The sequence below is a fragment of the Scyliorhinus torazame genome, chromosome 19, assembly GCF_047496885.1.
Source record: "Scyliorhinus torazame isolate Kashiwa2021f chromosome 19, sScyTor2.1, whole genome shotgun sequence".
Classification (NCBI taxonomy): Eukaryota; Metazoa; Chordata; class Chondrichthyes; order Carcharhiniformes; family Scyliorhinidae; genus Scyliorhinus; species Scyliorhinus torazame.
This window is the reverse complement of record NC_092725.1, coordinates 95,526,996-95,553,991: the sequence shown is the minus strand read 5'-3', so window position 1 is coordinate 95,553,991 and position 26,996 is coordinate 95,526,996. Positions and strand designations below refer to the sequence as shown.

The 26,996-nt window shown below is 45.9% G+C and overlaps 1 protein-coding gene across 4 annotated transcripts in view; it reads left to right on the top strand.

The window, feature by feature from the left end:
• Positions 1-214: 214 nt before the first annotated feature.
• Positions 215-26,996, top strand: part of LOC140396331 (sodium-coupled monocarboxylate transporter 1-like) — a 43,975-nt gene continuing 17,193 nt past the window's right edge. The window contains exons 1-11 of one of the 4 annotated variants that reach the window (XM_072484846.1): positions 227-677; positions 11,483-11,548; positions 14,363-14,414; positions 14,514-14,581; positions 16,471-16,625; positions 16,712-16,852; positions 17,814-17,943; positions 21,329-21,417; positions 22,301-22,413; positions 23,338-23,405; positions 25,474-25,560. In XM_072484846.1, coding sequence (XP_072340947.1) covers positions 333-677; positions 11,483-11,548; positions 14,363-14,414; positions 14,514-14,581; positions 16,471-16,625; positions 16,712-16,852; positions 17,814-17,943; positions 21,329-21,417; positions 22,301-22,413; positions 23,338-23,405; positions 25,474-25,560 — 1,314 coding nt within the window. In that variant the 5' untranslated portion in view covers positions 227-332. Of the gene's footprint in view, positions 678-11,482; positions 11,549-14,362; positions 14,415-14,513; positions 14,582-16,470; positions 16,626-16,711; positions 16,853-17,813; positions 17,944-21,328; positions 21,418-22,300; positions 22,414-23,337; positions 23,406-25,473; positions 25,561-26,996 lie in introns of all 4 variants that reach the window. The other 3 variants (XM_072484847.1, XM_072484849.1, XM_072484848.1) reach the window with 3 other exon arrangements.

Below are 26,996 nucleotides of genomic sequence, written 5' to 3'. Positions count from 1 at the left end.
GATTCAAGAGGGTATTCAGAGCCCATTGATCATTTCCTCCCTCCCTCTATATTTTGCCCTGTTGCCAAATCTTGTATGTTGGTTAATGAGTTCCTATGTGCAGATTTAAAAGTTTCTTGGTTGACCATGATCTTTAGTGGGTAACATGTAGGACATTTCTTATAAACTCAAACCGAGAGATGAATAAATGGGAAGCATATAAGACTGGTTTGACATTAACTTAGTAACAGGTTGGGAGGTTGACACCCTTCAATGTTTCTGCTTACTGTTGCATGGGAACATTGTACAGATCTGTGGGCAAGCTCGGAGTTGAGGGAAGGGTGATCTGAAGAATGCCTGTATCCTCGAGCAGTTTCAGTACCTGGGATTATGTGGTCTTTGTTGCCATCCTGCTGATTTCGGCCCTGGTGGGAATCTACCATGCGGTGGTGGGAAGAGGACATACGACGTCGGAAGATTTTCTTCTGGGAAGCCGGCAAATGGGCTCCGTGCCAGTGGCTCTCAGCCTCACCGCCAGCTTCATGTCTGCCGTGACAATGCTGGGGGCCCCTTATGATACATATCACTTTGGGGCTGTCAATGCCTATTTTGCCATTCCTTATATGTTAGTGGTGATTTTCAGTGCCGAGGTCTTCCTGCCAGTCTTCTACAGGCTTGGTGTCACCAGCAGCTATCAGGTAAGACCCCACGTGAGGGGAAGTGTCCCATGAGATTGCTAATCATCTCTGAGTAATTAAAACTGTCACAGTTAGGAAACTCTCAAATCAGAAGGATTCCATTTGATGTGTGATAGCTGATTAGTTCTGGTAAATGACGCGAGATACTTCCCTTTACTTGTGACCGTTAGCAAGCATCTTCTTAGGCAGTCCCTCGGGATCAGGGATGACTTGCATCCACTCCAGATTGATGGGCGTGAATGGCTCAAAGATCCAATGTGTGATCTGCGGACTCTGTGAGGCAGCTCATGTTTGAAAGGTTCGATGGATGGGTTTGTGTGCTCCCTCTGACGCCTTGGCTCCACCTCTGTGCGTTCCCAGGGAAGTTTCTCATTGCGATAAGTGGCTCAGTGCGTCCGATGCCTTCCCGAATGAGCCTTCTCCATTTTGCTCAGTTACAAGCCAGGGTCTCCCATGAGTGGGTGGGGATGTTTGATCTCTTCAGGATTCCTAAAGTGTTTCCGCTGTTCACCCGCGAGCCCCTTGCTGTGACTGAGTTCTGAGTAGGGCAGTTGCTTCGGGGGTGTGGTGTCAGGCATATGAACGACATATGCAGCGGAGCGGGCTTTGTGCACCAATGCTGGGCAAGTGGACTGGATCTACCTTCAATGCTCTAATGTGGGATATCTGGGAGAGGACTGCCTTGTCACTATATTTGAGGATCTAACTGTTCCTTTTTCTCCAGGGCTTTGAGAGGCCTGCTGTAGGTTGTCCAATCTTTCTAAACTAGTGCCTCAACCAATGTGATCTTTATTAAGAAAAATGGAAGGCCAAACAGTATAGATTATATAAGCAGTCTCAGCAGGTACTGTACTGAGGAATATGGCAATCAAGGTTCCTTCCCCCTTCTGTCTCTAAGGTGAAACATCCTACCTGTCTTCCCACTTGATTACTCTTAGGATTTTGATTTTGCTTTCTGCTACAAGTCCAGGTTTTTTTTAAGGGGCAATTTAGCGTGGCCAATCCACCTAGCCTGCACATCTTTGGCTTGTGGGGGTGAGACCCACACAAACACAGGGAGAATATGCAAACTCCACATGGACAGTAACTTGGGGCTGGGATCGAACCAGGGTCCTCTGCACCGTGAGGCAGCAATGCTAGCCACCGTTATTTAATCCTCTTACATTATTGTGATTGATCTGTGCTAAAACATGTTAGATTTCGACATCAATTAAGGTCTTTTTGTCAACAAATTGTCTTCATAGATTATCATAGAATTTACAGTGCAGAAGGAGGCCATTCGGCCCATCGAGTCTGCACCGGCTCTTGGAACGAGCACCCTACCCAAGGTCATCACCTCCACCCTATCCCCATAATCCAGTAACCCCACCCAACACTAAGGGCAATTTTGGACACTAAGGGCAATTTATCATGGCCAATCCACCTAACCAGCACATCTTTGGACTGTGGGAGGAAACCGGAGCACCCGGAGGAAACCCACGCACACACGGGGAGGATGTGCAGACTCCGCACAGACAGTGACCCAAGCTGGAATCGAACCTGGGACCCTGGAGCTGTGAAGCAATTGTGCTATCCACAAGGCTACCGTGCTGCCCTTGAGGTTTTGAAAAAGGGGCACAAAATGCTACTGATAGTTCTGGATAGATCCACCGGGCAAAGTTCTGTGTTTGAAGAAAATTGAAGACCAATTGAAATTTACCGAGTGCCATTCATCTAGAAAACAAATCCCAAGGAGCTTTAGAAAAGCCTGAAGAAAAATGGAGGTTGGGCTAAAAAGAGAGTATTAGGAAAGGGAAAAAGATAGTTTGCGAGGCGGGTTTTAAGAAAGATTTGCAGAGATAAACTGGAGAGAATTTTAGCTTCAGTCGAAAGAAAAAAATTGCATTTCCACAGTCCCTTTCGCAGGATGTCAGGAAACACTTCACAGTCAATGCAGAACTTTCTGAAGCACATTCACTGCCGTGGCAGCCAATTTGAGCACAGGAAGAGCCCACAAACATTAATCTGATAATGAGCAGGTAATTTGTGTTTGCACTGTTGGTTGAAAGATACAGAGGGAGGGATTATCTGCCCTGCCACACCAGATTTCTGCTGCGGCCCGCCGGCGGGATTCTCCATTTCGCCAGCCAGTCCATGGGGTTTCCCACTGTGGGCAGCCCCACATCACCGGGAAACTCCCGGGATGCCGGCAACATGGAGATTCCCGACGGCGGTGAATTCAGCCCATAGTGTTCAGAGCATGGGGGAAACACCCCTTTCCTTCTTTGAGTAGTGCCGCATGAGCTTCTATGAGGCCGTCCATGTATTGACTTCAATGGAATTAAAAATAGGCAGAGATATAAAATAGCTGCTGAGCCACTCCTTTACCTGTCACACACTTTTTAATTAATTGATTAATTTTTTAAAGTGCCCAATTCTTTTTTCCCAGTGAAGAGTCAATTTATCATGGCCAATCCATCTACTCGGCACATCTTTGGGTTGTGGGGGTGAGACCCATACAGACACGGGAAAAATGTGAAAACTTCACACAGACAGTGACCTGGGCCGGGATTGAACCTGGCTCCTCAGCACTGTGAGGCAGCAGTGCTATCCACTGTGCCACCGTGCCCCCCCCCCCCCCCCCACTCACACACAATCAGGATCTACCTTCAATGCTCTAATGTGGGATATCTTTGCTTGGCAGAGTCATATTGCTTAGATTCCAATGAACAAAAGTATCCATTTAGAATGTTGACTATTTTATACCCACCCTTAGGGTCAAGTCTGTCTGCACTTTCAATATCGGCTGCTGTTTAATATTATTAAAACTCATTTTGAATGCATGTGATTCCAATGATAAAACCTGATAGAATTCTCTGTTGCTGCCCTCTGCTGGCGGCAACTGACGAAACAGACAAATCAGTCCTCATAACAGCTTGATTGTATCAGAGCTTTTATTTAACTCCCTAAGACACCTTATTTAAACAATTACATAAGTTTCAAGACTCACAACCTGAACTAAAATACTACCAGACCTGGTCAAACGTGACCAGGCTCGCTCTGGAGGGTGTAGTGAGAGTTTCTAAACTCAGGGTCCAGTCCAGGATTATTGCTGCTGAATCTCAGAAGTCCCTGCTATTTTCGAAGGTTTTAGTTCTTGGTTTATAATTCATTCATATAAACAATCCTGTGGCCCACAGGCCTCATTTGTCCTTGAAGAGAGCCTTGCTCTCGCTGTTCCAAAACAAAGTGTTATCAGCAAAATGTCCAGTTGTAAGCTGTCATTCTGTCTCTTCCCACAAAATTCTTTCTGCAGTTTATCACACACAAATCTGCTGGCCTCTTTTACCATCATGCCTCAGGACACAATGTTAGCCATTTTCCTCTTTTACCATCATGCCTCACGGCGCAATGTTAGCCATCTTTCCTACTCAGCATCTCTATAAAAACTGACACAGGCACTGAGTTCTGTTTCTCACTTAAGGGAAAAGACGCAATTGGTGGTTTAAAAGGAAATTACAGCTGTCCCACTGACCTCTCCAAGCTGTAGCTAGGCATCAAGGAAGTCCATCTAGCATCCTTTCTGGACTCTGCCCTGTACGTTATACAAGGTTCCCAACAGAGGTCAGTTCCCACAAACAAAAGCTTTGTACACTCCACCTGCCTTCCGCACTTTGATTCAATACTTTCCAATGGCAGGAATCCAAAGACCAGGGATTATTAGCAGACTGACAACCTCGATGCTTGTTCAAACAAGCACTCGCTGTAATCTATCTTTCATCTCAAACTCACTTCTCCAGATACCTGCTGGTTTCCTCTTTTCAGAAATACCTACTTCCCCAACACATACATACATCGGTACTCCTCATTATCAGTCAAATCTGGAATGTTGAGGGACATGGTGGGTACAGAGAGCGTCAAAGGTGAGCAGAGTTTGTCTTGTAGGTTCTTGTTAAACTTCAGTGGGGATAACACTCTCTCATTTAGACTCTTAGGGCGTGGATTTATGGCCATGCAGCGCCTAAAAAGCAGATCGCCGTGGTGCAGCGTTGCTGATAGAAGCCAAGAGGCCCCGCTCCCGGGATCTATCTGTCTCACAATGCCTCATGAGATCTAATGCGATCTTGCGAGACATTGTGATGTAAATCCTGCCCATTATGAGCGGGATCACAAATCTGCATATTCAAGCAAGACTTAATGTGCAGATTCTCAAGGTACCCGAGGTGTGGGATCTATCTCTTTTGTCTCAGAGACCTCGGGTGAGCGCAGTTCAGTATTGGTCTCCACAAACAGTGACCAGATGGAACGGTACTCGGGAGGGTCTCCCAGGGGATCATAGACCCCCAGTTCATGCCCTTTGGGAGGGTGGTACCCTGGCATTGCTGGTGCTACCTGGGCACTGGAACTGCCAGCCTGGCATCATGGCAGTGCCACCTCGGTGCTAGCCTAGCACTGCCAAGGTGCCCAAGTGACACTGCCAGCTTGCAGGGGCACTGCCAGGGTGCCAGGTTCGCACTGCCAAGGTGCCAAGCTGGAGTTTTGTGTGTGGTGGTAATCCGAACGGGGGTGTCCTGCATGGGTGTTGGGGGGTTGGGGCTGGAGGACCCTTCCATAGTGCATTGGAGATTGGGGGGTCAGGGGTCTCTTCGGGGGCTCCAGAGATTGGGACGCCATTTTTAAATGGCGTCCCGATCTCTTGCTACACTGAGGTGTTCCTGCGAGTGCAGCTCCTCATTGCACAAAACAGGGCTATGTGCAACCTTGGCCACGCATTCCCCACTGAGGCTCCCTATATAATACGAGTGCCGGTTTATAGCTTTGTGATCCAATACCTTTTTGAACGTTATTGCTGAATCTACTTCCACCATCTCTTCAGGCAGCATATTCCTGATCATAACAATCGCTGCATAATTTTGTTTTCAAATATTATCTCCCATCTGTCTCATTTGCCAATTATCTTAAAGCTGTGACCCCGGTTACCAAGACACAGCAAAAGGTAAAGGATGAATGACTGACCCTCACAGGCTGCTTCTAACCCTTAATGTTGCTTTTACACAGTCATTAAAATTCCAGAACAGAAAAGCGATTTTCTCTCTCTCACAGTCTGTCTGTCTTTACACCCCACCATCCTCGGAGAAGGCAGCTGACTAGGTTTTGACAGCATGAATGCTGTGTCCCTATTCCTCACTGATCCTGCATATTACTGTTACAACATGCCACACTCACAACCTGGTAGGAAATGCATTGCAAAGAGTCCTTTGCCTGTGATGTGTTTGGCTCGGAGAGATAGGGCATCAAAAGATTGATCAGAGCAGAGCTCTGCTCGTTATTCCGTACAAACCTACTTATTCTGGAAGGAGGGAGGGAAGAAAGGTTTAAAAGAAAAGGTGGACATGCATTTTTTTAGTGCTTTTCACAATCTCAGGAAGCCAATGAAATTAAATGTTTTGGCTGTACCAAGTAAAAAGAAAAAAATCAGTGGTTTAATTTTTAATGTCAAAATTAATCCATGGAAAGCCTTTCTTCAACAAAATAAAGTAAAATCACAGAAAATACACAAAAGCTCATCAGCATTTATTTCCCATCCCTAAGTGCCCCTGAACTGACTGGCTGGTTAGGCTATTTCAGAGGGCATTTTTAAAAGTCAACCACTTTGCTGTGGGTCTGGAGTCACATGTAAGCCAGACCAGGTAAGGATGGCAGATTTCCTTCCCTAAAGAGCATTAGTGAACCAGGTGTGTTATTATGACAATCAACAATGGTTTCATGGAGTTCATTAGACTTTTAATTCCAAATTTTTATTCAATTCAAATTTCACCATCTGCTGTGGTGGGTTACTAGTTTAGTGACAATGCCACTACACCCATTGACTCCTTGTCTAATTCCATGTCTTCTGGTTACTGACCCTTCTGCCTCTGGGGACTGTGTAGGCACCTTCCTTATTCTGTCAATACCCTTTGTCATTTTGAACAGCTTTGTTAAATTTCCCCTCAACCTCCTCTGCTCTAAGGAGAACAAACTGCTTCTCTGAGGCTAACAATTCTACCAATGTTATTGTTTATTTTACATTTGCAAAGGTTCTCTTCAAAGTCCAGCTTCTTTTGTGTCTGCCTATGGGGCTCGAGGTGTTTCACAGCTGCCCTTCAGCGCTTTCCAACCAGGAGATTGTGAAAGTGCAGCAATGGGAGCTGGCATCACCTGTACAAAGGTTGGGCAGGTTGGCACTCCCTCAAGGCAGGTGCTGAGCAGGGAACTGCAACTCCTGAAAGATGTCCAGCACTGAGCCTCTGACCTCCTTCACTGCCTGGGATTACCTGCTCTTTGCTGGGACTCTGCTGCTCTCGGCGATGGGCAGGGTTTGTTCTGCGGTGTTAGGGGGGACGGGAGCCCAGTTCCAGCCATTACCTGACGGCTGCTCGCCAGCTGGTTGCCCTGCCTATGGCTCGCAGCCTCAATGCCAGCTTCATGTCGGCAGTGACCATGCTCGTGTTTCTCTTATTAGCCTTAGTTTTATTAGCTCTAATTCTGTCATCTTTGCTCACGAGTCGCCAGGTATCTTTCTGATACCGCCACGTGGTTCAAGCTCAAGTAATGATTAATAATGCAGCACACTGCTTAGTAAAAGTTAAATCAACAATCATTTATTATATACAGCAATTAATACTTATACAATAATCCTACTTCTAGACTACTACCTACCACTAAAGGCCAATACTTAACTTTGGAAATGGCCCACCAGGTCAGGGAAACGAATGGTCTATTGAATTGGGTCTGAGCCTGCAGGATTCAAAGCTGGTACAAGTCGATAGCCAGGAGCGTCTATCTGGTAGGGATCGCTGGAGTAAGACTTACTGTTTTCTTTGTCGAAGGTTGCGAGCAGGAAGAGAAGGGTCAATCTGAACTTGGCCCCTATTCTTATAGTTCCCAGGGGCTTCCCGCCTCTCGGGGCGGACCTCGTACCTGGTTCCAAGTGATTGGACTTGGTCCCAATCACTTGGTTCGATATGCTCCAATAATGGGGCGATTCCTTGATCGGGGGGTGGTCGTCTATTTTCCTTTGTCACAGCCACTGCTGGCGCCGAAAGGTCTGGATCGGCTTTATGTTGCTAATGTGTAGCAATTGTTCCCGGGGATGGCTGCTTAATATGCAGATGGCTGGGTTGTTGTGATGTTGATGGCTGCAGGTATCGGTCTGGACTGACTTCCCCAGAGCCGAATAAACTGTTTTACCTGCAGCTGTCCGTTTGAGTCCTGTTGGCTGATTTTCCCATCAGCCTCTTTTGTTCGCCATCGTGGTTTTGACCATTCTAATCGGGAATCAGCCATTTTAGGTGGCTACACTCGGTACCCCGGCTGAGCACTATCGCTTTGGGGAAGCCTTCTGCCTGGTTGCTCTTTCTTATCTCTTCGGCGTTGTCCACACCTCTGAGATCTTCCTGCCTGTTCTCTACAGACTTGAGATCACAAGCACCTATTAGTTAGTAACACTGGGGCTGGGGTGGGTTAAAAGTCCAGGGCTGAGGATTGGGGTAAACATCTGGGGTACAGGAAAGGGATAAAATTTTGGGGGTGGATTCAATTCAGGGATTGGGGTATTAGTCTGGGAATGGGGCTGGTGTAATGGTATGGGGATAAGGGTAAAGGTCTGGGGACTGGGGTAAAGGTCTGGGGTAAAAGTCTGGGGATTAGGGGTTAAAATCTGGGGATTGGGATGCAAGTCTGACTGTTCTGGCTATAATTCTTGGGGTTGTGGGGTAGAAGTCTTGGGTTTGGGATAAAGGTCTGGCGGTTCATGGTAAAATCTGCGAGTTGGAGGGAAAAGTCCTGGGATTTGGGCAAAGGTCTGGGGATTACCATCCCCTCCTGTACTGCTTCCACAGAGAAATTGTTTTCTTTTATTTGTTCATGGTGTTGCAGACAGGAGGGGGGCTTAATTTAAACAGCATCTGTCTGTAAACGGAAAGATGTTTTGATTTTAAGTGCCCCCTTTATAAGTGGAAGCATATTTCCCAACTCCTCAGTTTTGGTGTGATCTAATTTTCTGTTAATAGCCCCACAGAAAACTCTAGATGGAATAAACTCAGAGGGCGCGAACAACCGGCCACACGGCGCCAGAAACACAGCTTCCCGTGGCGGCGCAGCATGGCTGGTGAAAGCTGGGAGGCCCCGCTTCCGGGATCCACCCGGCTAGCAATGCCTCGCGAGAGTCAACGCAATCTCACAAGACGTTGCAAGGGGAAACCCGGCCACATTGGGCGGGATCTGTTTTTGGCAGATCTGCACATTAGAGCGAGGCTGTAAACCTCACTCGAATGTGCAGATTCTGAGGCTTTGGGATACAAATGGGGACCAAATGGAATGGCACTCATGAGAGTCTCCAAGAGGACGGGAGGCACCCCGCTGCATGCCGTTTTGGGCAGGGTGGTGCCCTGGCACTGCTGGTGCCACCTGGCCACCCTGGCAGTGCCAGCCTGGCATCTTGGCAGAGGCATCTGGGTGTCAGCCCGACACTGCCAAAGTGCCAAGCTGCCAATTTTTGTGTGTGTGTGATTGGGCCGGGTTTGCCTACAAGCGGGAAGGGGGCGATCTGGGGGTCCCTCCCATTCAGGTTGGTGGGAGGTCGGGGATTTTTTTTGTGAGTCTCGGAAATCTCTCACTACAACGGGGAGTTCCGGTGAGCAGAGCTCCACGTTTTTAAAAAATGGACTATGTGCGGCCTCAGCCGTGCATTCCCCATTTAGGCCCCCTTATTCACTGCTAGTGCTGGGAATCACACGGCTAAATGCGCCCGCTCGGGGACTTTGTTCCCTTTTGTTAATGCCCTTTTTCCCAGAGAGTTAATTTATTTGCATACATTCAAAATGCAGGAGGGCCCTCTGTACACTCATACAATAAAATAGGGACAACAAAAAGAAAGATTTGCAAGGCAAAGAACACAGAGAAAATAATTATTGTTTCACCGGCACCCAGAGTCCAAAATCGAAGTCCAATGAGGTATTCCATCACAGAGATTGACAGGTTGAAAACCGATGCTGTATAATGCACCCTCCAAGTGGACTTGGCTTCACATGATGAGATTGGCATGTAGAGATGAATGAGCCTTGATGGCAATGGTATGGAAACAGCTTTGATAGGGTCAGGTACTCAATCTGGGTTGAAACCCTTTTCTGTGAGGTTGTTTGTAGATGGCAAGAGGTTCATGTCACATGACTGCCATGTCTTCACATTGTCTTTGACAAGGGATGTACATCCCTTGTCTGGATTCCTGAGCTGATTAAATGTTCTAACCATTCAGAAGGTGTCGGGTCCTTTGTCCTAGCAGATGAATAGACTCCAGCCGGTCAAACTGTGTAGGAAATGCAAATCATCTTTGAATTTGATGTGAACAGCCCACAGGGGTGTGGAGAGTGATTATTCAGTGAGAACATGGTATGGGTTTCCCTGATGCGGCCAGAAAGTTCCTTTTGTTTTAGGGTCACAGACAGACAGAGCTTCAACCATTTTAAAAGGTTTTTAAAATTTTAGAAATAGTCATAGAATCGAGAGAAGCCCTACTGTGCAGAAGGAGGCCATTCGGCCTATCTGCACCGACCTTCCGAAAGAGCACTTTTTCTAGGCCCATGCACCCAGCCTATCCCTGTAACCCCACCTAACCTGCATATCTTTGGATACTAAGGGGAAATTTAGCATGGCCAATCCACCTAACCTGCACATCATTGGACTGTGGGAGGAAACCGGAGCACTCGAGGAAATCTACTCAGGCACAGGGAGAATGTGCAAACTCCGCACGTACAGTCACCCAAGGCCAGAATCAAATCCGGATCCCTGGCACTGTGAGGTAACAGTGCTAACCACTGTGCCACATGCCACCCCAATGTATTTTTATTTTATGGAAACTATACAGGGTGAGGTCTTAATCCTCCTCAAGATAATAATAATAACCGTTATTGTCACAAGTAAACTTACATTAACACTGCAATGAAGTTTCTGTGAAAAGCCCCTAGTCGCCACATTCCGGCGCCTGTTCGGATGCACAGAGAGAGAATTCAGAATGTCCAAATTACCTAACAAGCACATCTTTCAGGACATGTGGGAGGAAACTAGAGCACCCGGAGGAAACCCACGCAGACACGGGGAGACTCTGCACCGACAGTGACCCAAGCTGGGAATCAAATCTGGGACCCTGGCGCCGTGAAGCAACAGTGCTAAGCACTGTGCTACCTGGGATGTGGGCACCACTGACAATGACAATGTTTGTTTCCCATTCCTAATTCCTTTTGAGAAGATGGTGATAAGCCACCATCTTGAACCTTTGCAGTCCATGTGCCTGTTAGGAAGGGAGTCCCAGGGTTTTGACCCAGTGACAGTGAAGGAACAGCGATATATTTCCAAGTCAGGATGGTGTGTGACTTAAAGGGGAATTTGCAGGTGATGGTGTTCCAATGAGACTGCTGCCTCTGTGTTCCTAGGTGGTAGAGGTCGGGGGTTTAGGGAGTGCATGTTTAAGGTGGTGAATAGGGTGCCAAGTAAGCAGCCTGCTTTGTCCTGGATGGTGTCAAACCTCTTGGTTTTTTTTGAAGTTGCACTCAGCCAGTTCAGCAATGAATGGTTTTTGAAATCGGCCCTGGTAATTCTGCATCATTGAGGAGGCCTTTCATGTCAGGGCCGTTCATGTGTCGGTGCAGACTTGATAGGCCGAAGGGCCTCTCCTGCACTGTAGTATTCTGTGAGGGGAACAGTACAGAGGAGAATGAAAATGTCTTCTTAAGACAAACTAGCTTTAGAAATTATATTTACACCAAAACTTGTGGCTCTTTGATTTCCAGTACCTGGAGTTGCGGTTTAATAGATGGGTCCGTTTATGTGGAACAATATTGTTTATGATTCAAACAGTAAGTACTCAATTAAAATAAGCATATAACTCCTACTATCCAATTTATTGTTGCAATAAAAATAATCAAAAGGGCATTTGTTCTGATTGACAGTTTCTACGGGAAACAACCTGAAACATTAAAATTGAATCAAATAACTATCGCTGGCAGTGGGCCACTCGTAATATCGAGCTGACTTTACAGCTTTGATATAAAAGCTTGTATTAATTATTGGGCCATGAATTATTCTTCGACATAAGTGTTTCTTTCTGGCCTCGGTCTTACACGGCTCTTCAATTACATTGTTAAATCAATGTTTTCTGCACTGGCTTATCCAGTGGCATCCTGTATGGGCGGGATTCTCCAGTTTCAGGTGTGCCCCCTCGCCCCTCTCTCCCCCTGCCAGTAACGAGATCCTCCGTCCAGCCAGCCTATCAGGTTTCCGATATTGGGGAATCCACTGGCATGAGTGCGCTGCTGAGTGCGCTGCCGGCGAAGCGGAGTATCCTGCCGATGGAGAATCCAGCCCATAATTCGATGTTGTGTTCACTCTCCTCACTAATTCTCACTCCCTTCTTAGAAAATTCAAAGGTTTCAACACAGAAGGAGGCCATTTGGCCCATCCATCATATGCCAGCTCTTTGAAAGAACTATCCAATTAGCCCCACTCTGCTTTTTGTTTTTAGCACTAACTCGACATGCCAAATGTCTCATTCATAGAAACCTACACTGCAGAAGGAGGCCATTCAGCCCATCAAGTCTGCAATTACCCTCTGAGAGAGCATCCTACTTAGGCCAACTCCCCTGACCTATGCCCAAAACCTAATAACCCCACCTAACATGCGCATCTTTGGAAACAAAGGGGCAATTTAGCATGACCACATCTTTGAACTGTGGGAGGAAACTGGAGCACCTCCGCGGAGGAAGCCCACGCAGACATGGGGAGAAAGTACAAACTCCACACAGACTGTCACCCGAGGTCGGAATTGAATCCAGGTCTCTAGTGCTGTGAGACAGCAATGTTGACCACTGTGCCATTGTGCTGCCCCTTTCTGTGCTGCAACCATTCTATGATTGCACAACTTTGCATTTCAGGTTTATATCAAGTTCCCTTTCTGGAGCTCTTTGCTTCTCAGTGATGGCTCAGAACTCCTCATGTGGCACCTGCTGACCCTATCACATTATACTAGCCTTTGACACTGCACACTGCCGCAGCAATGCATAAAACCACAGTGATGTCATTGAATCACTTTCAGCATATTTTGAAGCAGTTTCCTTTATTTGAGTTTCCTCAATGCATTCTATCTTGCATGTTGAAATTTGCATTGTAACATTTAAACCAGATCTGTATCAGTAAACATATCAATTAAGTTTGCATCGTACAAGGAGGCACGGTGGCACAGTGGCGCTGAGGACCCGGGTTCAAATTCCGGCCGTCGATCACTTTCCGTGTGGAGTTTGCACATTTAGCACACTGGGCTAAATCGCTGGCTTTGAAAGCAGACCAAGGCAGGCCAGCAGGACGGTTCAATTCCTGTACCAGCCTCTCCGAACAGGTGCTGGAATGTGGCGACTAGGGGCTTTTCACAGTAACTTCATTTGAAGCCTACTTGTGACAATAAGCAATTTTCATTTCATTTCTCCCCATGTCTGCGTGGGTTTCAATCCCACAACCCAAAAATGTGCAGGTTAGGTGGATTGGCCACGCTAAATTGCCCCTTAATTGGGAAAAAAAATAATTGGGTACTCTAAATTTATTTTTAAAAATGTTTGCATCGTACATAGCAAATCATCTCCCAAACCTTTCCCAAGATTAACTGGTCACAATTGCAAAATGTGACTCATAACTGATCTCAAAAAGTCTCCCCCTTTCTCTCACCCTTTTTCTCTCCCTTTTTCTGTCCTCTCTTTCTCTCTCTCTCCTCTTTCCATTTCTTGTTCTATCTCTGGGCTGGGTTCTCCAGCGTATCGGAAACTTTACTGCCAGCAGTGGACGGCGAAGAATCCAGCATCAGGCAAAAAATGGGATTGGCGGCGATGCTCCGGCCCCCCGCTGGCGGCGGGATTGAGGTCTGGGCCCTGCGCCAGCGGAATGATACTAATGGGTCATTAAGACCCATTTGCATCCTATTAATGGGCCGGGCACCATTCTTCACGGACTCTCATGGTTTTCCAGTCCTCTGGGAATCGTGCAATTTAGCTTCAGTAGGAGAATATAGGTCTGTATTCTCCATACAACATGGCGCTGGCCAGGCGCGGACCCGACCTGCAGATCGTGCCCCCCTGGACACCCCTTGTCACCTCCGGACCACCCCCCCACCTGTCCCCCAGCCCTTGCCGAAGCCCTGCCAGCCAGCAGCATGGCTTCCCCCCCCGAGTGTGGTGGCGCTGGACGCAGTCCGCAGCTGTCATGCGTGGTTGACGGAAACTGAGGGCCCAAGTGATCCGCCCGTCGTGAACTCAGCCCATTGGGGTGGAGCATCGGGGAGGGCCTTCAGGTAACGTCCTGAGGGCATCCCAATGGCGTGCGGCGTACTCTCCGATGACGCGTGTTGGAGGGGGCGGAGCATCTGAAAACAGGCGCCGACCCCGATTGGGTCGTAAAAAGGAATTCTTCGCCCAATCGCCGATTACGATATCGGTGACGGACAACGGAGAATCCCACCCATTGTCTACCAAGTATTTAATCCTGCCCACTGTTTCTCTTGTTCTCTCAGTCTCTTTTTGTCTCTCTCTCCACCCTTGTATATTTTTTCCTTTCTTTAATTTCAATGGCTTTTGAAACTGATCTTCAATTAGACCATTGTTATATGAATTATGTCTGATTTATTTCAGATTTTATACACAGGAATTGTTATTTATGCTCCAGCATTGGCATTGAATCAAGGTTTGTATTACTTTTCTGCCCCATCATTTGTCAATTCAGCAATAGCACCAGTGACGTTCTCTCCTGACGATTCACACATATCTTATTTTCTGCTTTTAGTAACAAATTTCAATCTCTGGGGCTCTATTATCTCAACTGGAATAGTCTGCACTTTCTACTGTACCTTGGTAAGTTAAGATAATTGAGTTGGTGAAATTAGAAATGATAGGGCACAAGGTTAAGGGAATCCCAAAAATGGTTAAAGGTGTTGCCAATTCGCATCGGAGACGCCAATAATGTTGCTCTTTTTAACTGGATACTGATATGACAGTTATTAATGAGGATATTGCTTTCAGAGTCGCCATGTATCAGATGGTACCACCACAAGGTTTAACCCGATATCGATCAAAGACCCAACAACCAGTTAGTTAGTTCAAGTTCAATGATAGTTTATTTACACACGTGAATGACTTCGACATGCAACATAAAACACTACAAGCTAAATTACACCTAACACAACAACAACCTGTACTTAACTTCAGGCACCCGGCTTTATACAGAGGAACAAAGCCTTTGTCCGGATCTTGCGCGGCTGGGTCTGGAGAAGTGACTTCGTTTCTGCTGGGCTCATCCGTCTGGTAGTGATCGTTGGTCTTGAACTTGCTTCTGGTCGTGGTGCTGCAATTGGTATCAGGCGTAGGCCGGGCCAAGGGTGCGCCGGGGCCAAAAGAGACTGAACACATGGCAGTGTCTCTTTTTATCCTTCAGGGATTTCGTGCCCTTTTGGGCGGTCCTTAGCTTTGGACCCAATAATTTGGCAGGCTTCGATTACTGCCTTCGATTTTAGCCAATAAAGGGGCGTGTCCTGAGTGGTCATTGACCTTGGCTGTTTGGGCTTCCTGGGTGAAGGGAGTGGCCCGATGAGTCTGTATCTGTATCCGATACCTGAGTACAAGTCTTTTGTTCTGGGGAAATGGGCCATTAGAATGCAAATCGGCTGGGGGTTTCGATAGTGTCTGGTTATCTAGTGGCAAATATACACTTAAGCTCTGAGTTTGCCTGGATCCTGCATTGGCCATATTTAATGTGATTCTTTGCAAGTGGCCATGTTTCCTTTTGTAAGTGGCCATCCCAGCTGGCTACATCGGGATGTTTGAAGACAATATGTCTTTATGTAGAATAGGGCTAGAATGTGGAATTCTCAGCAACAATCATTTGTTGATTGAGTCTATCAATTATTTTAAGAGATGCAGGCTTAAAGAGAAAAAGGTCTGGGAGCGAGGAGAAGAGTGGGAATGGACAATGTTGAGAATAACACAAGGGCAGATATGAAGGACCAAAGGGCCTGTTTCTGTCACAAAAAGAAAATACTGGGCAATCTCAGTGGGTCTGACAGCATCTGTGGAGAGAGAAGGGAGCTACCGCTTCGAGTCTGGATGACTCTTTGTCAATGCCTGTTTCTGTACTTGTTTATTAACTGTGGCCGGAATTCTCTGGCCACCGGGATTCTCTGCTCCTGCCAGCAGTGCACCCACGCCCATGGGTTTCCTGGGGGCTTCAACCAGAAATCTCATTGACAAGCATCGGGACTAGGGAATCCTGCCCCCAGCGAATGGCACGTCGCCGGGAGCCACGTGGCTGGGGATTGGAGAATCCAGTCTTGTAACTTAGTCTGGTTATCTCAAAGCACTTTATAGTCAATTAAATGTTTTCAAAGTCACTTTTGCAACAGAAGGTATGAGGCAGCCAGTTTACAGAAACAGCAATGAGATAATGATTGATTTGGGTTGATGGATGAATATTGGCCAGGACACGAGGGACAATTAGCCTGCCCTGGTTCAAATGGCATAGTGGAACCATTTATGATGGCCTCAAAGGGCTGACAGAGTAATGCTTCATCTGAAATGATACCTCTGGCAGTGCAGCACTGCCTCAGTTACACACTGGGTGTAGCAGTCTTGGTTGCATGGTCCCTGGAGTGAGACTTGAACCCACAATCTTCTGAATCAGAGGGCTACCCACGAGCTAAGGCTGACTCCTGACTTATACATGATGCCATTCCCCTTCTTTGTTTTAGGGAGGTCTCAAAGCTGTTGTGTGGACAGATGTGTTTCAGATTGTAATCATGGTGATTGGACTTGTGGCAGTCATTGTTAAAGCACTCATGCTGGAAGGGGGCATCAATAATGTACTGAATACTGCTTATCATGGAGGAAGACTCAACTTCTGGAAGTAAGTTTTACAAAGGTATGCATTTTAAAGTGACTGGATATTTTACCAACATGCTTTGTAATTTAATGACCAACATCTGTGTACAGTTTTGACCCCAACCCATTCCAGAGACATACCTTTTGGACTATTGTAATAGGAGGCACTTTCACATGGACAGGAATCTATGGAATAAACCAGGCACAGGTTCAGAGATATATCTCCTGCAAGACCAGAACTCAAGCCAAAGTGTGAGTATTAGATTTAAATTTTAATCTTGGAATTAACTTAAGTCTGGCAATGCTTCAATTTTCAAATTCCCATTCTTGTATTCAAATCCCTCCATATCCTCACTTCCTCCCTATCTCTGTAATCTGCTCTGGCCCTGCAAACCTCTGCCCTCTCCCGATTCTGGTCTTCTGAGCATCCACAATTTTAATCGCAGATGATATGGTTGTATTTGCATTTTGTTTGTGGGAGCTGGCTGAGCATAAAATGGCTGCACTATTTCCTACCCTACAACAGTGACTGTCATGATATTCAGGTAAACATCATGGTGCAAACATACATACATACTGATGGACAGATCAACGGACCAATCAATACACACACAACACCACAGGCAATCACAGGCAAGAGCATACACACTATAAAACAGGGAACACAACACTTCCCAAGCATTCCAGCAGGAGACAGCTCAGGGCACAGAGCTCACAGCAAGCCACTCAGACATTCACCATGTGCTGAGTGCCACTCCAAGATAGTGTTAGGAATAGGTCCACAGATTCAAGGGTTATGATCGAACCTCAGTAACCAGTTTATCACTGTAAATATATGTTAGTAATAAAACCGAGTTGTACCATTCGCAACCGTGTTGGTTTGTCTGTGTAACAGAGCACCCAACACATCAGTGACGACACTTCAAATGTACTTCATTGGATGTGAGGCCCCTTGAGACATGTGAAGGTTGTGAAATCAGCCAAGAACCACTCCAGCTTTCTACTGAAGATCTGCGAGAGAGTACAAACCACAGCAGTGGTGACAGTGATTAGCCTAATGAACAGCACTAGGCAGCTCTGGCAGTGAAGATGAATTTTACGTCAGTCAAACCACTATACAACTGCTATTTTAGCCAATTCTGATGAGAGAATATAAAACATAACTTAGATTTTTCTGCCATTGATATTTGAAACTTTATTCTTGCTGTTTCAGGGCCCTTTATCTGAATCTTATTGGACTGTGGATCATCCTTGTGTGTACCGTACTCTCAGGATTGTCTATGTATTCTCTCTATCATGATTGTGATCCATGGACCTCTGGGAAGGTTCAAGCACCAGATCAGGTACACAGCAGTCATTTACTGATGGCTCAGTATTTTATACAGTTTGTCAGGAATGCAGCTATATTATAAATAGTCAGTGGTGGCTCAACAGATAGTATTTACTCCTCTGAGTCAGAAGGTTCAAGTCTTGAACTTTGCTATCATGATTTGGTGATGTAACCTAGGCTGATACTTCAGGGAGGTAGTGGCATGTCATCAAAAGCTGCTGATTTTCCAATGAAAAGTTAAACCAATGCCCTGTTGCTCTTTCAAGTTGATAATAGCCACTGTTTCAGGAAGAGCAGGTAAGCTCACACTGGTGTCATGGCCGATATTTATCATTTGACCAACAACTATAAGACAGGTTATCCGATCTTTTATACTGGTGGCTCGCTTTAGTCAAAAACTCTGTACCATTGGAGTACCAGGATGGCATAAGGGAAGTTAAATGGACGTTTCTTATCTAACAATTTCTGTGTTCCTACTTAACTCATTTCTGTTTGTGTGAGTATGAAATGTTCAAATTACCTTCCGCATTTCCTACATTACAAAACTGACTACACTTCACAAGGCAATTCATTGGCCACAAAAATAGTTTGGGTGGTCAAAGAATATTCCAAAAATCAGTTCAATATTCTCCTAGAGTATATTGCTACAAACCAGATTAATTGATGTTTCTCAGGTATACCAGCCTGATTGTGAGAAGCAGTGGATGTCACTTTTATAAGCCATTTAGTACACGCACATTTGCCACCATAGGTCAATCCCCATAGTTCCAGACATTCAACATAATTTGTGTCAAATAGGTTGCAGGCTGTCAGGAAAGTCTCAAGGGTGGGTATGCATTGGGGGAGATGGGGGCAGATTGGTAATGCTATCCAGAGATCCGGGTTAATGCTCTGGGGGCAAAGGTTCAAATCCCACCATAGCAACTGGTGGAATTTAAATCCGATGGGTTATTAAATTGGGAATTAGGTTGAGCACAGTTATGGTGACTAAGAAACTATCACCAACTGTCGTAAAACTCCATCTGGTCACTAATGTCCTTTAGGGAAGGAAATCTGCCATCCTCACCTAATCATTCAACAGCACCCTCCAAAGCCACAATGACAACCATCTAGAAAGACAAGGGCAGCAGATACAGGGAACACCATTATCTTCAAGTTCCCCTCCACGCCACACACCATCCTGACTTGGAACTATATCGCCGTTCCTTCACTGTCACTGGGTCAAAATCCTGGAACTCCCTCCCTAACAGCACTGTGGGTGTACCTACACCAAATGGACTACAGCGATTCAAGAAGGCGGCTCACCATCGCCTTTTCAAGGGCAATTAGGCATGGGCAAAAAATGCTGGCCTAGCTAACAAAATCAACAACCAGTGGAAAAATGAAAGAACAAATGTGACTTCAAACCCCCAGTAGTGTGATTGGTTCTTTCCTGCCCTCTGAAATGCCTAGTAAGCCATTCATTTTAAGGGTAACTAGGGTGGAAAACATATGCTGGCCTTGCCAGCGATGTCCACATCCCATGAAATTATGAAAAAAATATAAAGATTATTTGATTAATAATCCGAAGGCCTGGACCAATGATTCAGAGACATGAGTCCAAATCCTGCCACAGCAGTTGGGGAATTTAAACTCAGGTCATTAAATAAATGGGGAATAAAACATTACTGGGCATGATCTACCAGCTGTTCACACCGACGGAATATCGCGGTCCAACACCGGTGCACGGGCTTCCCAGCGATGAGGGGTGCAGTCACCGGGAAATCCTGTTGACAACACTGGGTCGGTAAATCCTGCTGGCAGGCTGCCTCCACCACCAAAAACCACGTGCCAGATTGGTCGGTATACTCCGCCCACCATCAGTAACGTTGACCATGAAACTACTAGATTGTCATAAAAATGCCCATGGAGAAGGAAATCTACTGTCCTTCCCCATCTGGACTTATATATGACTCCCAGCCCCCATTGTTGCATTCCCGCAGTTTGTTCACCCACCACATCCTTTTCTAGGGCTAGTTGGGATGCTCAGATCCCACGAATTATGAAAAATATCCAGGAATACACCACACCATTTTCAAACAGAGTTTAGTCTTAGAAAACACATTTTGAGTATCTGATAGGAACTCTGATACAAGTCATGTTGTGTACCAGTTATGTGCCTATTATTAATATATGAAGTATCTGCACACAGCCTCCATTAGAAACTTAACAGTAGCATTGCATAGAAAGAGGAGGAGGCCATTAAGCCCATCGAGCCTGTTCCACCATTCAGTCAGACTACGGCTGATTCGTAACTCAAATCCACTTCCCTGTCCTTTTGTTTCTCTATCCTTGCACACAGATCCTATTTTTCTAAACACAATGTTGAAAGTAATTGTATATAATCTGTATTATATCAACAGATGTTTTATCTGTAGTGTATTATCCTTGCATAGACCTGCAGACATTTAAGTGCAGCACGGTGACACAGTTAGCACTGCTGCCTCACGGTGTCAGGGACCTCGGGTGATTGCCTGTGTGGACTTTGTACGTTCTCCCCGGGTCTGCCGGGTGCTCCGGTTTCCTCCCACAGTCCAAAGATGTGCAAGTTAGGTGGATTGGCCATGCTAAATTGCCCCTTAGTATCCAAGAGAAAAGGTTAGGTGGGGTTACAGGGATGAAGCTTGGTCCTGGGTGGGGTGCTCCTTCGGAGGGTCGGTTCAGACTTGATGGGCCGAATGGCTTCATTCTGCACTGTAGAGATTCTATGCAGATTACCAACGCATCAATATGTATGCCTACAATGCCTGAATATTACCAGTGGTGTGAGTCATAGAGCTATAGAGGACTAAAGCACAGAAAAGGCCCTTCGGCCCATTGCATCTGCATTAGTCAGAAACAGCCACCTCAGTATTCTAATACCTTTTAGTATTTTAACAGTACTGCAATAGTATTTTATAAAGAAATAAAGACTTGAATTAATACTGTGACTTTCAAAACTTCAGGTGCCCCAAAGTGCTTTACAGCCAATGAAATACGTTTGAAGTATCGTCATTGTTCTAATGTAAAAATGTGTCAGCCAGTTTCTACACAGCAAGTTTCCACAATGTGATGATGACCAGATAGGCTGTTTTTTAGTGATATTGATTGAGGGATGAATATTGGCCAGGACACTGGGTATAATTCTCCTGCTCTTCATCAAAATAGGGGCTGTGGGATCTTTTATATACAAAAGAGCATGTGGGGCTACTGTTTAGCAGCTCATCTATGTAAATAGATATGACCTGCAGCATATTACCTATACATATAGCTAGACCCATACGTTATCTGCAGTAAATTGCCTATATATGTATCTGCATGTTATCTATCGTATATACCTGAATAATCAGCATGTACAACCTATTGGTTGTGTTATTTAGTTGATGCCCTACATGGTGATGGACATTCTGGGAGGTTATCCGGGGCTGCCAGGTCTCTTTGTGGCATGTGCGTATAGTGGGACATTAAGGTAGGTTGGGATAGTAGAACGGACACTTGATCAAATCAAATTAAACTTTGGGGTTATTAAACCAGCAGCTAAGTGCCAGCGCCAACGGAGAATCCGCGGGTGGTTCATGACAGGAAAATCGGCACAAACCCATTACCGATTCCGGTACCAGTGAGGGGCTAACATTGGTGCCGTGTGAAACACCCGTGAAAAATGGCTGGAGAATCGGCGGGTCCCAGGCCGCGCATGCGCAGGGCTGACAAGCGGCACTGGTCGTGTGGGAAAACACGGCGCCGGCCCTGCTGGAAACCTAACCCGCCCACCCCGACCCCAAAGGCCAACCCCTGGCGGTCCCACATCACTCCACCCAGCCCTACTAGAAGCCTCCCCTGCCAGGGACACAGGTCCCAGATGAGTTTGGTGGCACTGGACACTGTCTGCCGCCAACATGCCAGGTTCCCAACCGCTGGGACCACACGTAGCCTGTGGCGCCGGGAACTCGGCCCATCGGGGGTGGAGAATCGTGGGTGGGCTGTACGATGACGCGGCAACGGCCTTGCGACTGTGTGCCCCGATATGTCGATTTGGAGGTGGCGGAGCATCACGATGCGGCGTTGAACCGGCGCCTGCCCCGAATCCGGTGTCGGAAGCCATTCTCCGCCCGATAGCCGATCCCAATTTCGGCGTCGGGCTACAAAGCCAGTATCTTTAAAGCATCGTTTTGAACTTGGGCACAAGTGCTGGAAACCTTGTCAACTTAAACCGTGCAAATTCTTGGCTTGCTGTCCACTGATACATTAGCTTAATATATACGTAGCTTAATATGCAAATGAAAACTTGTTTGGTGAAGGAATATCTATGAATGCCTCATAACAATGGTGCCTTTAAACTTCTCCCACTGCAGCACAGTGTCATCTAGCATTAACGCACTTGCTGCTGTAACAGTGGAAGATCTCATCAAGCCTTATTTCACAACTCTTCCTGAAAAAAAGCTCTCTTGGATTTCCAGAGCTTTGAGTAAGTCATCTGTCTTCTTAATTTGGTAATTTGCCGTCCTGTTGTGCAAAGTCAGACTAAAAGTAATAAGTGCTTTGGTTCAGCCAAACAAACATTGATATGTTTCATGGAGTTCTGAAGAATGCGAGGTGATTTAATTGAAACGTATAACATTCTTAAGGAGCTTGACAGGGTAGATGCTTAAAAAAATGACCCCCCCTGGGGAATCAAGTTATTTTCATTTGCTTTATTTCAGCACCTTACTTTGATACTCATGGCCTTGTTTTCAGATCCCTCCACGTCCTCACCCATTCCTATCACTGTAACCTTCTCCACCTGTTCAACCCTCTGAGAGCTCTGTGCTTCTCCAATTCTGGCCTCTTGAGCATTTCTGATTTCAATCACTTTGCCATCAATGGCAGTGCTTTCAGCCACCTGGGCCATAAGCCCTGGAATTCCCTCCCTGAACCCCTGCATCTTCTTCACCTCTCTCACCTCTTTTAAGACACACCTTAAAATCTACCTCTTTGACCAAGCGTTTGGTAATATGTTAGAATATCTCATGTGCCTTTGCTAACACTCCTATGGAGCACCTAGGGATGTCTTACTTTGTAAAGATGCTACGTGCATGCAACTTGTTGTGTTTGGTTAGAGTTCCATTCCTTTTTAAAAAATAAATTTAGAGTATACAATTATTTTTTTCAGATTAAGGGACAATTAAGTGTGACCAATCTACCAACCCTCCAAATTTTTGGGTTGAGGGGGTGAGACCCACGCAGACACAGGGAAAATGTGCAAACTCCACATGGACAGTGACCTGGGACCGGGATCGAACCTGGGTCCTCGGCGCCGTGAGGCAGCAGTGCTAACCACTGCACCACCGTGCCGCCCCTGGAGTTCCATTTCATAGTAAAGCTCATCATTCTGTTCTGCATTCTCTTTTAGGTGTGTTGTTTGGTGCTGTGTGTATCGGAATGGCTGGTCTCGCATCACTAATGGAATACCTTTTACAGGTATTTTGTTCGTTTGTTGGAACTAAATTTGCCCATTTTCAGAACCCTTTTCTTCATCTAAGAAAGATCTCTCCCGAGCTAATACTTATCTCTCAACCACAATCACTTTAAATCAGATTGGCTGATCACTCATCTCATTGCTGTTTGTGGGATCTTACTGTACACATGTTAGTTGCTGCACTTCTTACAGTATAACAGTGACTACACTTCCAGAGTGCTTCATTAGTATAGGTCGGGATATAGTGAAAACAGTAAAAGATCTGTGGCAAAATACTAGAAGAATTAATAAACTCACAAAATGGGTGCGTGATTGTCGAGTGAACTTCAATATTGTTAAGTGTGAGGTGTGTCATAATATACACATCAGTATATGATGGTGCAGAGACACACACTGCAAGACCAATCAACACACACAACACAGCAGCCAATCACCAGTTAGGTCACAGTCACTATAAAGACAGAGGGCACAAGTTTTCCCTCTCATTTGGGATGCAGCCTCTGAGACAGACAGAGCCCGCAGCCAGTAGCACAAACATCCACCATGTGCCAGCAGTAAAGGCTGGTCAGGTTAGGCATAGGTCTTCAGTCAATCTAACATAGTGTCGATCCACAGTGCAAGTATGTTTAACAGCTCTTAGTTAAATAAAATAGAGTTGTACTATTATAAGTGTTGGTAGCCTGTCTATGTTACTGCTAAGGTAAACGCAGTCTCCACAGATCCAGAGTACCCAACACATCAAGGTGGTGCATCTTCAGGGCAGAAAGAATAATGTCCCCACTTATTCCTTGGAAATAAAGACCCAAACAGAGTAATGGGGCAGAAGGATCAAGAAATACAGATACACAAATTATTAGAATAGCAACATAAGTTAACATGGCCATGAAAATAGAAACAAAACACTGGGGTTCATTTCCAGAGGGATAGAATATTGAAAAGTAGGGAAGTTGTATCAAACTTACATAGAACACAGATTAGAGATTGCCTGCAATACTCTGAACGATTCTGTTTCCATATTACAAAAAGGTTATAAAGGCACAGGAGAAGTGGTATATTAAAATAGCGTCAGAATCGAAAGGTTATCAGCGGAATTCTCTATTGGCAGTGCACCCACGCCTGCAGGGTTCAGAACGGCGCGCGGTGGCCTCAGTGGGAAACCCCATTGGCCGCCGGCGGGAACGGGGAATCCCGCTGCCGGCTGGGCGCACCGTGCAGGAAAACACGGCTGGCGGACCGTAGAATCCCGCCCTATAAATATCAGCAAAAGCTGAACAGTTGAAGATGTTTTCTCTTGAAAAAAGAAGTCTGAGGTGTGACCTGATAGAGATCTTTAAAAATTATGAATAGGTTTGAGATGGTGAAATTGTTTCCACTCGTGGTTGAGTCTAAAACTCGGGGCGCTTGATGTAAGACAGACACACATAAATCCAACAGGGAATTTAGCAGGGACTTCGCCAGAGAGTGGTAAGAATTTGGAACTTGCTTCCACAAGGTCGAGTTGAAGCAAATAACAAAGAGGCATTTCAGGGGAAGCTGGGTAATTCATGAAGGAGAAAGGAAGAGAAGGATACTGTGTTGGAGTGAGATGGACTAGGGTAGAAGGGAGGATGGTGTGGAGGATAAAGATCAACCCAAAGCCGTTGATTTGAATAGAAACATAGAAATGTAGAAAGTAGGAGGAGGTGTCGGCCATTTGGACCTTTGAGGCTGCTCTGCCATTCAACATGATCATGACTGATCCTTCATCTCAACAACATACCCTCTTGGCATATTTACAGTTTAGAAATCTATCTATTTCCTTCTTAAATATGTTCAGCAATTTGGCTTCCACAGCCTTCCATGGTAGAGAGTTCCATAGATTCACGACTCTCTGAGTGCAGAAGTTTCTCCTCGTCTTAGTCCTAAATGAGGCCTATCCTGTATCCTGAATTTGTGACCCCTGGAATGGCCTGTTTCTGTGCTGTAAATTCTATATTTTTGACTGTAAAGCACTTTGGGGATGTCCTAAGGTTGTGAAAGCCACTGTTTCCAGGTACTTCACTGACATCAGCTCTGTGTTTACATTAACAGGCGGCTCTCAGTATTTTTGGAATGGTTGGAGGACCAGTCTTGGGATTGTTCACTTTAGGCATTTTGTTTTCCTGGGCCAATTGCACGGTAAGTAATAATCTTTATTGTCACAAGTAGGCTTACATTAACACTGCAATGAAGTTACTGTGAAAAGCCCCTCGTCGCCACATTCCGGCGCCTGTTCGGGTACACTGAGGGAGAATTCAGAATGTCCAATTCACCTAACAGCACGTCTTTCGGGTCTTGCCAGAAACCGGAGCACCCGGAGGAAACCCACGCAGACACAGGGAGAACATGCAGACTCCACACAGACAGTGACCCAAGCCGGGAATCGAACCTGGGACCCTGGAGCTGGGACCCTGGAACTGTGCTGCCCTCTGTTGGATACAACTCCATTTTGGGGCAATTCGTACTTAGCAGTGATTGTGTGCAGTCTCCCAGTTAATAATTTAACTGAGCTTTCAGCATGAAATTTACACCACCAATTACATATGAAATTCCAGTCAGATTCAAAGGTTGACAAAGGTTGACACCACAAACGATGTTCAAAGAACATCCTTCTCCTATTCATTCTCAGGATGTGGGTGTTACGGGCAAGACTGACATTTATTGCCATCCCAAGGTCACCTGAGGAATGGTGCCCCTTATACAACTGAGTGTTTTGCTGGGCCATATCACAAGGTTTTAATGAGTCAACCACATTGGAGTGAGATTGGAATCCATACATTCCAGACCAGATTAGGACGACAGATTTCCTTTCCTTGAAGACATATATGAGTCAGTCTTGCTTTTACAACAATCCAGCAGTTTCATGGTCACCTTTTCACTGGCACCAGATTTTAATTCTTAAGTTTTAAACTGAATTCAAATCATCAAACAGCCGTGCAGGGGATTTTAACTCATGTTCTCTGGATTATTAACCCTGTAGCATATCCATTACATTACCGTTTAATATCAGTTATCAAAGATAGTGGGGAGTTGTTGGCGTAGTGGTAATGTCACTGGACTAGTAATCCAGAGGCCAGCCTAATGCTGGTGCACTTTAAGTCCCCCACAGGAGGTTAGTTAGCAAAATTAAAGCACATGGGAAGAGTGCCCTGCAGTGAGCATCGCAGTGAAGCAGTCTGGGAAGAGTGCCCTGCAGTGAGCATCGCAGTGAAGCAGTCTGGGAAGAGTGCCCTGCAGTGAGCATCGCAGTGAAGCAGTCTGGGAAGAGCGTGCTGCAGTCAGCATCGCAATGAAGCCTTTTGGCTAAGATCAAGTGTAGTCTCATTTGATCGAGAGAAGCTGAGGATTTCCATGTCGATCGTGGATTGGAGAACTCAGAGGGATTGAAGTCGTCAAAGAGGAAACGTTTGGAGCTTGGCTGCTATTGGTGGATCTACATGCTGGCCTAAACCTCTGGTTTAGGCCTAACGCCGATACAGTTTCACACCCAACGTACGAGCTATGGATGCAGCTGCATCCCGACCACCAGGCTGGGGAGTGCGAAACACTGTCCGAGTCACAGTGAAGAAAACGGA